This window comes from Vanessa cardui, chromosome 6 (assembly GCF_905220365.1).
Source record: "Vanessa cardui chromosome 6, ilVanCard2.1, whole genome shotgun sequence".
In the NCBI taxonomy this organism is placed as follows: Eukaryota; Metazoa; Arthropoda; class Insecta; order Lepidoptera; family Nymphalidae; genus Vanessa; species Vanessa cardui.
In genome coordinates this window covers 5,208,736-5,224,651 of record NC_061128.1, presented here as the reverse complement: position 1 = coordinate 5,224,651, position 15,916 = coordinate 5,208,736, and the positions used below count along the sequence as shown (strand labels likewise).

Genomic DNA, 15,916 nt, shown 5'->3' with positions numbered 1-15,916 from the left:
TTCGTGTTTGAACACTGAATAATTTCTATCCCTTAGTTTACTGGTTTTATAGAGAATTAATCGGTACAAATATATTAGGAGCAAGAACCAGTTCAAGTAAATGACCTTGCCCCTGGTAAATTTGAGAAATCTAATTTAACATTCACTATTTTTTTTTATATATATTTAGTTGTTAGCTTTAATCACACTAATTATATAAATGAGTATTTAACTCCGTTTGTTAACTCAACATAACCCAATCACTCGAAACGAAATTTGACATAGATCGTTTGGATATACATTTGAATATAACTAAGTATTTTGGGTATATATCCAAATATTATAAATGTGAAAGTAACTCTTGTCTGTCTGTTGGTCTCTTGCGGCCAAACATTTGACCACCAATATATTAAAGGCAAGCGAAGTAACGGACTATAACTAGTAAGAATACAAATTGTCGATTTACTACTAATATGGTCTTTGCAGAGAACGCAGTCAGCACGCTTTTAAATTAATCGGATTGTTTAAATTTCTTTTAGCATCACGTTCTGGAAGAAGTGACGTAAGCAAGGTAACAATCGTCGAAATCCTCAGGGCAGCCAGCAGTAGACGTGTTCCGGCTATATCCGCCGTTAACATAATACATAACATAATACCCATACATATTCGTATTATGACGAATATAAGATTTAGATGATTAAAAGGTTGATAATTATTTCAGATATCGTTTGTCAGAAGGATATATAGCGTAACGACTACGAAACAACATCTTACAATTCTTTGGAATGGTATTATAACTACTACGTTCGACCAATAAGGAAAAACTGTATTAAATATTTGTTCTCGAGGAGAATATTTAGTAATACTAGGAAAAAAATAATTGGCAGTTCGGTGACCGAGATATCATTTGTTTAAGTAAAACAACTTCGAGAAATGTGTTACTGTTACGTTTGAGATATATCTACATAAAGTATATTATTAGTTTATATTTTGTACGGGGATATATGTATATGCGGAATTAATTTAATTAATATTTTCATTTGATAGACTTTCAGAATATTTCTATTAAGTCGAGCACACAATTATAATTATGCAATCGTTAATTTATATTTATTTTTTGATGTGAAATATGTAATGTGTGTATCTGACATAGGAGAACTTATAATTGATACGTGATATTACCTAAGATTAATACTACTATTTCAAGGTCACTGATAAATATTCTATAATATATTATACCAATTATAATGTAGTATTTCAATTCTTTTGGATACATGTTTCGTTACCTAAATTTAAACAATGTATATATGTATGTACAATGACATAATAATTAGCAAATTTGTAATTGATCGAATTACTAAATTTCGTATGTCGTTAAAACTATTGGCAATTACCTTGAAATGACGCATAAGTAAATAAAAAAGGCGTGTGTACTTTACGCGCGTGAGAAGTTCCACTTCTCCAGCGTAATTAAAAATAGTTATAGTTGAAGGCAAACAATCAATCAAAATGAAATAATAACAATCTTCTTATTTATAAAATGATAATTAAATATTAATTATCATAAATGTAATTTCTTTTTTTATCATTCCTATACTACTCTCTCGTTTACATTTGCACAATTTAAATATGTAATAAAAAATGGTTCCACCATTTTGTTCTAAATTCAAAAATATAATCTGAAGTAAACACAAACAAAATTAAACACATAAATTGCTATACGTTAGCGAACTAATAAAAGGTATTTACGAATTATCATATTACGATGATTGAGCATGCTTTGGTATAGTTTTACGGCTTTAGCTGTGTTACGTCATACATTCATAACATGTGCTGATTACGAACATGAATGAACAAGAGGATGATTCATCATTAAATTTTATTAATTTTAGCAATGTCAAATGAATGAATTATGTAATTTGATATTTTGTATGTTCAACAATTCGTACATTCTGTGTTCTTATGTGTGCATGCATTAATTTATTTCGGGTGCACTTTTTAGGATTACCTATATATATATATATATATATATATATATATATATATAAAGAATTGATTATTTTGGGCTCTACTGCAAACTTTATTAATTTCCAAAATAAAGTTTTAGTCGTCTAGACTATTGTTTAATTAACAGTCTATAGGCTGTACTTACTTGAGTCCTTTAACTACGAATATAAAAATAATGTCGTGTTGTAGTTGTAACAAAAATGATAAATGTTACAAAAAACCTAACCTAAGCCCCTAGGTTTTATTGACGGCAAAAAGTTAGAGCACGACTTATTTTCTTGTAATAGTATCCATGTGGTCTCATTATAGATTCTAATTAGTCTCGTACAGATATGATTAGGACAATTAAAGGTTCTTGCGGAGTATTATACCCTTTTTGAAAATTTACTATTTACAATGCGGGCACTCTTATGGGCACTTGGATTCCTCACATGAATAGCTGTTTTATTATGTATACCAACCTCTTCGCCATATTGTTGAACTTGTGCATCGACCTGGAATTGGCAACTATCTTGCATTACGGCAAAATTTTCGAAAAAAAAAAATACCACATGATGGTCAACTTCTAAAACCTCTATATAGCATTGTACCGTCAAACTACCTCTGACGAAACCTATCTATGAACAGATCCGCTTTGCCAAACTTCAAAATACCACCCCACAGTGTACACGAACCAGCTCAAAAAGGAACACGCTTGCAATGCACACACGATGCAACTTCGTGTATGTCTCTACCTACGTCGACTGTGAACTGTTTTTGGAGAAACATATTGGTTTTTTAAAAAAAAAAGCCATTTCACAAATAAAAATGTAATGATCTATATGAAATAAAAACTTATTGAAAATATGTCGTCAAGTTGATTCGGTTGAAACTTTGGTTAGTTCTATAGTCTAAAAAACCGTACCTACACAAAATTTAATCCGAACACAACATTTGTACTTCTCAGGGTGATTTTGAAACTTGACAGCACTACGAGTGATGTCGTGTAATGTTATTATACAAATACACAATTTTAACTTAATACTTACTTAACTTATTAATAACTTTATAATATGACAAGATTAAATTTTTGTCGATGGCGAAGCACTCAAATAAGTCAATCTATCAAAAAGACAAGAAAAATAATTATCTGATCATCCATTTGGGATCAATAGTGACGTAAAGATACACATATATGACAACCATGTAATACCTCTTTTGAGGCTTGAAACCACGCGAATTGAGGGTTGCGGGCATTAGCTTTTTTTTTAAATAAAGTATAAAAAACGAGTAATTAATAATAACAACCAAAGGTTTTATCTAAGCAAATCTGAGCTTCAAAAATTATAATATTCTGTAAAGTAATAAATGCTTATTTTTTTCTCGAAATTAAAGTTTTGTTGTTTAGAATTCCTTAGCGACCTGCCTCGGCTTCTCACGGGTGTAATACTGATACGAAATATACTATACATTTATTTACGACATCACATTAGAAATATCTAAAATGACCGTGTTTTTTTACAATATATTGTCCATGTATTATATACAAAAACCTACCGTTCGCATAACTTTATCTATTAAAAAAAAGCATCAAAATCCATTGCGTAGTTTTAAATATTTAAGCATGCATAGGGATATAGGGTCAGAGAAAGTGTGATAATAGTAAACACGCAAAAGTTTTTTTTTTAATTTCAACTGTATATTGAAAATTATATTCTTTACAATAAATAGGTATTTACAGGTCAATTACACATATGCGTAGTACATTATGTTTAATGGTGGTAGTATTGCAGGGCTGGTGCGGCGTAGACGGGAGTCTTAACGACGACGGGAGCAGCCTTGACGTAAGCGGGGGCGGCGGTGGGGGCGGTGTTGTGTACGACGGCGTTGAAACCGTTGTGGTCGTCAGCGGAGTACTCAACGGTTCTGATAGAGCCGTCAGCTTCTTGGAAGGAGTATGAGCCCTTTACGACGTCACCGTCGCGGGATTCTTGTTGTTGCTTGTTGTCGCCGGTGTGTCCGTCAGCAACAGAGTAGTTGTACTCGTATTTGGGGTGAGCCTGAAGATAAAAAATAAAAAAAATTCTTTAATATCATAAATATTATACGACAAAGTCAGACATTATTTAAAAGACACAAAGACGTAAAATAACTTACGATTTCCTCAGGCTGGGCGATCACTTTAGCGACGGGAGCGGCGTGGTAGGCGATGGAAGCAGGAGCGGCGTGGTAGGCGACGGGAGCAGGTGCAGCGTGGTAGGTGACGGCGGCGGGAGCAGCGTGGTAGGCAACGGCTGCGGGGGCAGCGTGGTAGGCAACGGCGGCGGGGGCAGCGTGGTACGCGACGGGGGCTGCGAGTGCTAGCTTGGCGACGGGAGTCGCGTGCTCGTCGTGACGTACGATGCTCTGAGAGGAGACGGCGGCGGCGGAAGAGTAGTGTACGGGAGCGGGCAGGAGTCCGGCCGAGGACACCGCCACTACGGCGCAAAGAGCTACCAGCTGTGAAACAAATTTTGATATTAAAAAATCGTAACACGATTATTAAAAGATCATGAAAATTTTTACTTTAATATTCTCACTCACTTTGGAGAACATTGTGTTGATTATTGCTTCGTGTTTGAACACTGAATGATTTGTACATGTCATCTTACTGGTTTTATAGTTCATTTATTTGGCGCGATTAGATTATAGAACTGGTTTGAAAAACGACCTTGCCCCTGGTCATTATGAGAAATCTAATTCTACATTCACTAATACACTCGTATTATAAAAAGAAATTAAAACGCTTGCAAAAAATATATATTATGCAATAAGATTTTTAAATATAAATTATTATAATACTGTATTAATTTTATTAACATAAGAATTAACAACATTAAATGCTTAAATATATATATACAAATATGAACTAAAACTAGTTACTGTATAAATCTTGACCGCGTGGAATGGTGGCAAGAATGCTAGCAGCATTTCCCCGTTGAATCGCAATTCCGATCCTCTGGGCAAAAAACGAACCAGCCCTCCTGTCACCAGTGGAGGCAATGAGGCGAGGTGTTATACTTTTGAATGAAGCTTTTTGCACCACTACTCCAAGGGCCAAGCGTTTCGACAGCAAATGGAACAAAAAAGTAATTAGATATAATACACGAATATTTAGTTATTTTCTTAATTATTATTAGCAAGATCTTTAAAAATATTACAATTTTTACTTAAACATATGACAACGTATGACATTGATAAAATAATAATCAATTTTAATTTTGAAACATTTTGTAAACCTTTCATTTTCTAGGAAGTCTCCTAACATTTGGTCAGCCATGTAACTTTATAAAAACCGTATATCCTTTATCGTGAAAGCCGATTAAAATCCGTTGAGTCAAAAACGTGACAATTACAACCAGGATTTTTTTAATTTAATTCAAATAATTCAATATTAATGGAACAGCCCTTAACTCCTTTTCTTTTGAGCATAAGTGTAGGAGTATTTTCTACACTCTGCGCCAATGTAGATTGAGGGATAGACATGTGACAGGTTTTGAATTCGTATTGCAAGTTGACATGACTTCATTTACATGAAGCTTGTGCTTACAATTTGCATAAGTGCCAGTCAATACGTCTTAAAGTAACGACAATGTCTTAAGGATCGGAGATAAAGAAAACCACATTACAAAAAATACAACGGAAAACTCCCTAGACACAAAATAAAATCTTCAACGTCCAAAAATTATGTTTGTAAAAAGACGTAATTTACTTTATTTTATTGATTCTTAGTAGTAAATTATTGAGGAATTTATTAATAATTACTATTAAAATTTTACATAACATTTCTATTTTCCTCCAATAATTATTATGGTAGAAAAGCCACCACTGGGAAAAAAATAATAATATTAACTGCACTAAGATGTCTCATGTTACTGTTCTAAGCGATGTGAAGATTAAACTAAATAAATTTATACTATATATTTTTATATATTGTTATCATTAAAAATTCACATTTCTATTATTCGTATAGTATATACTAGTATAGAGAATGTAATGAAGCTTTCATACATTGGGCCAGGGCCAAGGTCATTAAACAAGTTCTCCTAAGTTGATTACGCTGATAAAGTCACTATAAAACCGGTGAGTAAATGTTAAGAAATCATTCAGTGCTCAAACACGAAGCAATAATCAACACAATGTTCTCCAAAGTGAGTACAATATTAAAGTAAAAAGTATCAAGAACTTTTAATAATCATGTTACGATATCTAACATCAAATTTATTTCACAGCTGGTAGCTCTTTGCGCCGTAGTGGCGGTGTCCTCGGCCGGACTCCTGCCCGCTCCCGTGCACTACTCTTCCGCCGCCGCCGTCTCCTCTCAGAGCATCGTACGTCACGACGAGCACGCTACTCCCGTCGCCAAGCTTGCGCTCGCAGCCCCCGTTGCGTACCACGCTGCCCCCGCCGCTGTTGCCTACCACGCTGCCCCCGCAGCCGTTGCCTACCACGCCGCCCCCGCCGCCGTCACCTACCACGCTGCCCCCGCTCCCGTCGCCTACCACGCCGCTCCTGCTTCTATCGCCTACCACGCCGCTCCCGTCGCTAAAGTGATTGCCCAGCCTGAGGAAATTGTAAGTTATCTTTTGCATCTATACGATAAACACTGATTTCTGGTATAATATTTATATATATTAAAGGTAAAATTATCTGCCTATCTCTTTTGCAGGCTCACCCCAAATACGAGTACAACTACTCTGTTGCTGACGGACACACCGGAGACAACAAGCAACAACAAGAATCCCGTGATGGTGATGTCGTAAAGGGCTCATACTCCTTCCACGAAGCCGACGGCTCTATCAGAACCGTTGAGTACTCCGCTGACGACCACAACGGTTTCAACGCCGTCGTACACAACACCGCCCCCACCGCCGCCCCCGCTTACGTCAAGGCTGCTCCCGTCGTCGTCAAGACCCCCGTCTACGCCGCCCCAGCTCTCCAGTACTACCACCATTAAGCATTTTATGCTTCAACGCTTCTATTTATACCAAATGACACTAAAGTATTTCAATAAATATGTGAATAACATATAGAAGAGCCAGTATTCATTCCAAAACCTTAAACAAAACAGTAATTGAAAATTTATCAATTATTGTCAAATATTTCAATTTACAATAAGCGTTCTTAAATACACAATAAAGACTAATAACAGTTCGGGGCACAAGTATGTGTACACACATATTTGTGCCATAAAAACAATAGGTGTTTTTTATATTCCCTCACTGTCATGATATTGACATGTTATGATGTCACCATGAACTTGTAACATTTCGCACAATTGTAAACAGTCGAAAGATTATGAACTTTTATTCAATTTACAATTAAATATACGATTTAAATAGTTCATAATATTTCGGGTAGCCTAGAGTTTTTATAATTTAATTGAAATTTACACACATCAACATTGTCTAGGGATATTTTGAATTTACTCAATTATTTCAAAATGTATTAAAGATAACTGACTATACTCCAGAAATAAAGTTAAACCTTCATATTTTTCGTAAACAATTTTATACATAAATTAAGAAAAAACAGTAACAGGGCGACCAGAGCAAGATGCATCTTTGATATCAAAATTTGCGGCTTGAAAACGCTTAAACCAAACTTGCGCTACTTTCACAGATACTGCATTAGGTCCATAAACATCACAAATTTTTTTCGCGGCTTGAGTTGCATTTTTTCCTTTTATATAATAAAATTTTAAAATGTATCGAATTTCTTCTTTAGATTCACTCATTTTAACAACAACAAAAACAAATGAAAATCACACAAATTCCTAATTTGAATTTGGAAGTGCCTACTTTAAAATTAAAACTTTTTAATGATACCAAAACCAGCCAGATACAAATGGTATAGCCAAAGAGATTTTATTACAAGTTCATACATACTATATGCGAAAAGACTTTTTCCCCAACCTAATATTTATCCAATACAAAAAAAAATATTGAAATAAATTCGTTTTCCGTCTAGCATTTTCAAATTTGGACCGATAATTATTATTTAAATTTACCCAGTGTTGAATCGTTTTTATAAAACAAAAGAAAAAAATAGATTTTAATTGAAACTTTTTTTTTAAATAAATTTTTGAAGTTGCATTGTGACAAATTTTGAAAAAAGCTACCAAACGTGATATCTCAAAAATGGTTCACTTTTGGATTATGCATATGGGAGTTTAAATTATTGCAAATAGTTACCCCCATCACCTCCTAACGGATATACGTCGAGTTACCAATAACCCTGTATAATTTCGAATACGAGCTGAATATTTGGAATGTTTCATGGCTTAACGCTCCTCAATAAATTGTGTGTAATGTATTTAATTTTCATGAAAAGATAAAGGTAAATAAAACGGGAGTATTGAATAAAATTTTGCAATAGGCATATTTGTAAGCCCACTGTGAAATACCAAAGCTTAAATTCTTCTGTTTAAGAGGAGAAGATACCTATATGGATAGTTAAGAGGTCTTATTTTAGTTGATTGTCGGTATTTGATAATCTCTAGCTCGACGGTTATATAAGCATCCTGATAACAATTTCACGTATACATATGCAGGTTCTCAATGAAATACAACAAGTGAATCGGATGTTCGAGATATGCGATACTTTTGAAATCAAATCTTAAAAACAAGAACGTAAATGTAATTAATACTCAAGAAAAAATTGTATGCAACAAAATGCCTTTTACATATTAATAAATACGTAAGTGTAGCTACAAGAGTGAGTGTAAATACATGGTAATAAACTGTAAATGTCGCACTGCTGGGCTAAGACCTTATCTACTTTGGAGAAGAAGCGTTAGATCTTATTCCACCACACTGCACCGTAATTCTGTTTTTTGAGCTGTCATGATTTCATTTCAGTATACTTCGTGTTTACAACTTTGCACGACCGCCAGTAAATATTCAAAAACAGTAAGTCAAAATAAATACAATGATAAACAAGCGAATAATCCCGTAACACGAAAGTCACTTTTGAATATTGATCGTTAAAATTCAATAATTTTGAATTAACTTACCATAACTTATCAATTAACAAATGTATTCGTTAAAACATTCATATATGCACATAAATGTTATTTTAGATGAGTTGTGCCCGCGACTTCATGTGGGTTTGAATTTAACAAAAAAGTAATTTTTGTAACCAAAGTTACTCCTTATTACGTTAGCTATATGCCAGTGACAGTTCCATCAAAATCTATCCAGCCATTCCAGTGATATTCTGGAACAAACAGACAGACATTTAAATTGAAAAAAAATCGCATATGTACCGTGTATACACACATTTGCATTTCATAAAAAGCGATTGTTTTAATATTACAAAAAAAGAAACTCCAATTTTGTTGTATGTATTCATAAGCTTTCATTAACTATACATTGTAACCAAAATATGTACTTGAAAAGTATATATTATACGTAATTATTCAATCATTTATTATTATTATTTTAATTTCGATTCGCATTTTCTATTCACACATTTCTATGTATGAATATTAGTAGAGTGAATGTTACAAAGCTTTCAGAATAATTTACCAGGGCCAAGGTCATTAAACAAGTTCTTCTAAGCTGATCAGGCCGATAAACTCAGTATAAAACCAGTGAGCAAATGTGAAGAAATCATTCAGTGTTCAAACACGAAGCAATAATCAACAAAATGTTCTCCAAAGTGAGTACAATAATTAAGTTAAAAACAAAAAAAGCTTCATGAACTTTTAAATTGTGTAACAATATTTAATATCAAAATTCGTTTCACAGCTGGTAGCTCTTTGCGCCGTGGTGGCGGTGTCCTCGGCCGGACTCCTGCCCGCTCCCGTACACTACTCTTCCGCCGCCGCCGTCTCCTCTCAGAGCATCGTACGTCATGATGAGCAAGCCACCCCTGTTGCCAAGCTCGCCGTCGCTGCTCCCGTCGCCTACCATGCAGCCCCAGTCGCTTACCACGCTGCCCCCGCCGCCGTCACCTACCACGCTGCCCCGGCTCCCGTCGCCTACCACGCCGCTCCTGCTTCCATCGCCTACCACGCCGCTCCCGTCGCTAAAGTGATTGCCCAGCCTGAGGAAATCGTACGTTATTTCACGTGTTTTAAATAATGTTTATATTTTTTGTATAATATTTGTGATATTAATGACTGAATTTTTTATATATTATCTTCAGGCCCACCCCAAATATGAGTACAACTACTCTGTTGCTGACGGTCACACCGGCGACAACAAGCAACAGCAAGAATCCCGTGATGGTGATGTCGTAAAGGGCTCATACTCCTTCCACGAAGCTGACGGTTCTATCAGAACTGTGGAGTACTCCGCTGACGACCACAACGGTTTCAACGCCGTAGTACACAACAGCGCCCCCACTGCCGCTCCCGCTTACGTCAAGGCTGCTCCCGTCGTCGTCAAGACACCCGTCTACGCCGCCCCAGCTCTCCAGTACTACCACCATTAAGCACTGTAAACTTCGACGCTACTCTTTGTACCAAATGATATTAAAGTATTTAAATATATAAAACAGAATTTATTCTTTAAACCCACGGACAAATAACTGTTTGAAAATTGTTTTTTTCTTTATATGTATTTATTTAAATATCGAATTTTCAAATCAACAAAAAGTTGCAAAAAGTTGCAAAAACATAAATCAGATCGACTGAATATAAAACATATTGTCGCCAATAGTACATGATTTTATAACAGTGCACAAGTATGTATGTGTATGTAAACATTGTTGATCTTTATATTCCCGTACTCTCATAATTAAACACTTGATGAAACAGTCTATCTATCTGCTCAATACACCTATAATAACTATTTGTATCTGCGATATACGTGCATTATTATTACGTGCAACAAAAAAATTGTTGACTGTGAAACGGGTGGTCGGATTTCTAAATTCTTTAAAAGCCGGTAACGCATATAATATAAACCCTCATATCGATAGTTCTGATAGTCGTGTTCTGCCAGGAGACCTCCCCGATGGAAAACCTATTCTTTAGCCCTGTCATAAAAAAAAAAAAAAAACAAAATATCTTTGAAACTTCTTTAATCAAATGTTGCAAATAAATAAAAGTGTATAATACTTTAATACTAAAGAGTGACTTTTACACTATAATAAAATAAAATGTCTTCTGCAGTTGGTAACTATGTCGTGTATACTATGTAATTATTATCCAGGCCTCCGTAGTATTATACGGTCTTATATGGTAACCGCTAGACCAAGGAGGCAATCGATATTGAAGTAAACATCACGTAAGTATCTTTAAGCAAAAGAGGAGTTTTTTCTTATAGAAAAGGTTAGAAATCTTCGCTGTACTACAGTCATTTTATGGTTGTGACCATTATGGTCATTATTCATAATTTCACTACAAATTCTTGTAAAGGTAATGTATGGACATTCCGGACTTCTCTTATTCATTTTTTTTAATTTTAAATCCAATAAAAGTACATATTCAGTGTCCACAAGTGAGATCGCGATCTTTCAATTATGTTCTATATAATCAGACTTTGTTGAAAAAGTTGCTTTTTCTGTTAACTTGGATTCCAGCCACTATAATCTAAACCAATTCATATGGAATTCACATTGTAAATATTATTAATCACATTAGGTTCATTGAGAGTAAGTTAAATATTCTGCACATTTTGGAGTTTATATAATATTAACGTAAGAATTAACAACATTAAATGCTTAAATATATACAAATATGAACTAAAACTAGTTACTGTATAAATCTTGACCGCGTGGAATGGTGGCAAGAACGCTAGCAGCATTTCCCCGTCAAATCGCAATTCCGATCCTCTGGGCAAAAAACGAACCAGCCCTCCTGTCATCAGTGGAGGCAGTGAGGCGAGGTGTTATTTTGGAGTTTTGGTTATTTCGATATCTACATTTTGGGTCCAATTCAATGTTAATATTAAAGTAGTCGCAGATTTTTTAAACTTTTATTTCTACCGCCAAATAAAAGTACTCTATATTGTTGTGTTCTGGTTTGAAGGGTGAGTTAGCCAGTGCAACTACAGGCACAAGGGACATAACATCTTAGTTCCCAAGGTTGGTGGCACATTGACGATGTAAGGAATAGTTAATATTTTTTACAGCGACATTGTCTATGGCTGATGGTGACCACTTACCATCAGGTGGCCCATATGCTCGTCCGGCAACCTATACCATAAAGAATAAAAAATAAACTCAGGTTTTATCACCTATTATAACATTATTAATTTCAGGTCTCAAGTTTGATGACTTGAAACATGGCACGAATTTGACATCGACTGTATTGTATGAATTCCCTTCGTCTCCTCCTCAGGCTTCACTACAACCTTAACATCTTTATTTTAAGTATTAAGTTATGAGTACACTATTTTAACATAAATGGAACGCAAATGTTAATCTTATGATGATGATGTAGTTCGAGGTTTCCCAGTTTTCATGATGAAATTCATTGATGCTTGAAGTATTGATGAAGCTCCACTTGTTTCTTAGTCGTGATCTGCTATTAAAAGCTTCGTTAATAAAATTACGAAAAGTCATTTCAACTTTATTATTAAACTTAAATGATGAGATGAAAAATATGTTTAGTTTATGTTGTTTGAATTAATGTATTTATATTGTGTAATGTGTTCAAAATAAAAAAAGATGTTTACGCCTTTTTAGCATCACTCAATTGAAAAAAAAAGCCGTTTAGAGAATCATTGGTCCTCATCTGGAGTGAACGATTTTTCTCTTCTGATTTACAGAAGGAGATTCGTATGTTTTTTTTCAATCAAATTATTTGATTAAAGAATAATTCCTATTATTGATTTCCATGATTTAAAAATAATTCCAATGTTTAAAATAATGCAAAAAAAAAAACGTTATCAAGAGAGAGAGTGACTCTATTATATAATCCTGTACGCTAGTCTTTCTTGGGTAGTACATTGATTATTAATATCTTTATGCACATTTATTAGCATTGCAACACTTGTAAAAATAAATATGATATTTTTTATAATAAATAATTTTAAAGATTTCAAATAGTTGTTTGTTCTTGGGTTTTAAAAATAAATACTGTTATTTTGAGATTTATACATGTTATTCACATATATTTAAATAGTATAATATCATTTGGTATAAAGAGTAGCACTGACGTATTCAGTTCTTAATGGTGGTAGTACTGGAGAGCTGGGGCGGCGTAGACGGGAGTCTTGACGACGACGGGTGCGGCCTTGACGTAAGCGGGGGCAGCGGTGGGGGCGCTGTTGTGTACTACGGCGTTGAAACCGTTGTGGTCGTCAGCGGTGTACTCTACAGTTCTGATAGAACCGTCAGCTTCGTGGAAGGAGTATGAGCCCTTTACGACATCACCATCACGGGATTCTTGCTGTTGCTTGTTGTCGCCGGTGTGACCGTCAGCAACAGAGTAGTTGTACTCGTATTTGGGGTGAGCCTGTAGAAGAGATAAGTAAGAAAATTTAATTACTGATACCAGAAATCAGTCATTATTGCATAGATACAAAGATATCAAAAAACTTACGATTTCCTCGGGCTGGGCAATCACTTTAGCGACAGGAGCGGCGTGGTAGGCGATGGACGCAGGAGCAGCGTGGTAGGCGACGGGAGCAGGGGCAGCGTGGTAGGTGACGGCGGCGGGGGCGGCGTGGTAGGCAACGGCAGCGGGGGCAGCGTGGTAAGCCACGGTGGCGGGGGCAGCGTGGTAAGCGACGGGGGCTGCAAGCGCTAGCTTGGCGACGGGAGTCGCGTGCTCGTCGTGACGTACGATGCTCTGAGAGGAGACGGCGGCGGCGGAAGAGTAGTGTACGGGAGCGGGCAGGAGTCCGGCCGAGGACACCGCCACTACGGCGCAAAGAGCTACCAGCTGTGAAATAAATTTGATGTTAAATGTCGTCAATAATTTCATGCAACTTTTAAAATAAAACTATAATTTTTACTCACTTTGGAGAACATTGTGTTGATTATTGCTTCGTGTTTGATCACTGAATGATTTTTTTATATTGGCTCACTGGTTTTATAGTGACTTTGTAGGCGCAATCAACTTAGAAGAACTTGTTTAATGACCTTGGCCCTGGTCCAGTATATGAAAGCTTTAGTACATTCGCTAGTGTTCTATTCGAAAAGTGAAAACTTAAAACGGAAAATAATGTTATGATTTTATAATTGCTAGTACAATTATAGAAATATACAAAAATTATATTTCCAACAGTTGCGTTTATACTCATTTAATTATTAATTATTGTTTTTCTTGTTTGTTGGTCAGTCTAGTGATCGCTATTTGACTATGATCAAAATCATAATTCGATTGATCTATATTCAAGTAGAAATTAATCGCGTATAATGCAAAATTATGCAAACGGTTCGGAAATTAAATTCTACCATTTTTCCCATCCCCATATTTGTCAAAGAATCAAGTTGGCAAACAAATAGAGGAGAAATGGGTAATTGGTAATATGTTTTATAATCTTATAACAAATGTAAATTATGTATTAAAAATAAAAATAAATTAAATAAAATACGAAAATAAGCATATTTTTATACTCTTTATTAATACTTATTTTAACTTAATAAATAATAATTTCTATATAATCTAGTTATCTCTTATTTTTTTAATTGTTTCGTGGATATATTATTGTTTTTTGTATGAAGGGCGTTTTCATTAGCTTCATTTGGGTTTGTTTATTGTTAATCCTAAAGAAGTTTTTGTCTGTAAATGCAGTCGCGTCGATTGGCGTTCGTGCGTAGTTGTAAGCACGTGCTACATTCAGATGAAGTCGCGGCACTCTTACATAAGGATTAAAAATTGGTTGAATTTGCGAATTTTCCAAATCTGAAAGAACTCGAACGGACCTAAAAAATACAAAACAATATCAAATGTAAATAAATCTTTACATCTAAGTCTCATATAATCATCTCATGCAAATTATTGACAAGTACCCTGTATTACTACCGGTAGTTATGAGAAACATAATTGTCTTTTTTTTAATTAATGTATAGAAGTAAACAGCCTGTAAATTTCCCCCTTCCACTCTTCTTCCATCGAGAAGAGGGTTTGTAACATATTCGACCACGTTTTTCCAATGCGGGTTGGTGGAAAGTACATGTGGCAGAATTTTGATGAAATTAGACATATGCAGGTATCCTCACGATGTTTTCGTTCACCGCCGAGCACGAGATTAATTATAAATACAAATTAAGCACGTACATAATTTTAATTAAATATATGTAATATTTAATTAAAAATAAAGAATACTTATAAACAAAATTTGTTTTATAAATTAATAAACATGTTTTTTTGTTAACTTACTTGGCAGGATTCTCAAGATGTTGTCTTGCATTCAGCACTTTTAAATTATTATAAGACTGTGATGAATCATGATTTGAAGTTGGAATACTCTTTGCATTTGTGGGTAATATTAATTGATTCTGTAATTTAAACAGATATGTCATAAGAAAATATTACCTAGTGAAGATCAAAAAAATCATTATAATGGTTGACAGGAATAAATGGGCGTAAAGAAAAAATATCGTAACGGCAATGATGAAAGATAGAAAAGGTTTTTGAAGTTATTCCATCATGCTACTACAATAACAGTTGGATACATTATGAATAAAGACGGAACAGATAAAAAATGTCAGTGGTCGGAGCTTAAACGTTTTGTTGAAAATATAAATCTTAAAAAATAAATACTTGCCATTTCTTGGTTACGCATTGCTATATTTTTGTGTTCCAAGTTTATATTGTTATGACCAATATCACCTAATTTTGGAGCATCAATATTGTACCCATCGACAATTTTTGCGCTATCATAATTGCTACCTGTATTGTGTACTTGGGGTTCCAAATATGCATTTTTTGTTAGGTTTTGCTTTTTGTTCAATCTAGAAAAAAGTACTCGAGTATATGGGTCATATTTTTGTTTGTTGTTTTGGATTA

The 15,916-nt window shown here is 34.7% G+C and overlaps 3 protein-coding genes across 3 annotated transcripts; 1 reads left to right on the top strand and 2 right to left on the bottom strand.

Annotated features, from left to right (window-relative positions):
- Positions 1-3,737: 3,737 nt before the first annotated feature.
- Positions 3,738-4,579, bottom strand: LOC124530616 (cuticle protein 8-like). The gene is made up of 3 exons (XM_047104852.1): positions 4,549-4,579; positions 4,123-4,464; positions 3,738-4,025 (listed from the first exon to the last, which is right to left on the bottom strand). Exons 1-3 carry the CDS (start codon positions 4,558-4,560, stop codon positions 3,738-3,740), a joined length of 642 nt encoding a protein of 213 aa, XP_046960808.1. The 5' UTR covers positions 4,561-4,579.
- Positions 4,580-6,124: 1,545 nt separating this feature from the next.
- Positions 6,125-10,464, top strand: LOC124530444 (cuticle protein-like). The gene is made up of 6 exons (XM_047104615.1): positions 6,125-6,155; positions 6,237-6,578; positions 6,674-6,945; positions 9,615-9,666; positions 9,756-10,064; positions 10,156-10,464. The coding sequence occupies exons 1-6, from the start codon at positions 6,144-6,146 to the stop codon at positions 10,441-10,443; spliced, it is 1,275 nt and encodes a 424-aa protein (XP_046960571.1). The 5' UTR covers positions 6,125-6,143; the 3' UTR covers positions 10,444-10,464.
- Positions 10,465-13,075: 2,611 nt separating this feature from the next.
- LOC124530614 (cuticle protein 8-like) lies at positions 13,076-13,951 on the bottom strand. Its single transcript, XM_047104851.1, has 3 exons — positions 13,921-13,951; positions 13,502-13,843; positions 13,076-13,414 (listed from the first exon to the last, which is right to left on the bottom strand). Exons 1-3 carry the CDS (start codon positions 13,930-13,932, stop codon positions 13,127-13,129), a joined length of 642 nt encoding a protein of 213 aa, XP_046960807.1. The 5' UTR covers positions 13,933-13,951; the 3' UTR covers positions 13,076-13,126.
- Between the last annotated feature and the right edge of the window lie 1,965 nt (positions 13,952-15,916).

What these genes read in the sequence shown, in the direction of transcription:
- LOC124530616 (XM_047104852.1), bottom strand. An exon ending in TCGCCCAGCCTGAGGAAATC is followed by an intron (nt 4,026 to 4,122) that starts GTAAGTTATTTT and finishes TTTTATCTTCAG; the next exon opens with GCTCACCCCAAATACGAGTA.
- LOC124530444 (XM_047104615.1), top strand. An exon ending in TTGCCCAGCCTGAGGAAATT is followed by an intron (nt 6,579 to 6,673) that starts GTAAGTTATCTT and finishes TCTCTTTTGCAG; the next exon opens with GCTCACCCCAAATACGAGTA. An exon ending in TCAACAAAATGTTCTCCAAA is followed by an intron (nt 9,667 to 9,755) that starts GTGAGTACAATA and finishes TTCGTTTCACAG; the next exon opens with CTGGTAGCTCTTTGCGCCGT.
- LOC124530614 (XM_047104851.1), bottom strand. An exon ending in TTGCCCAGCCCGAGGAAATC is followed by an intron (nt 13,415 to 13,501) that starts GTAAGTTTTTTG and finishes TCTCTTCTACAG; the next exon opens with GCTCACCCCAAATACGAGTA.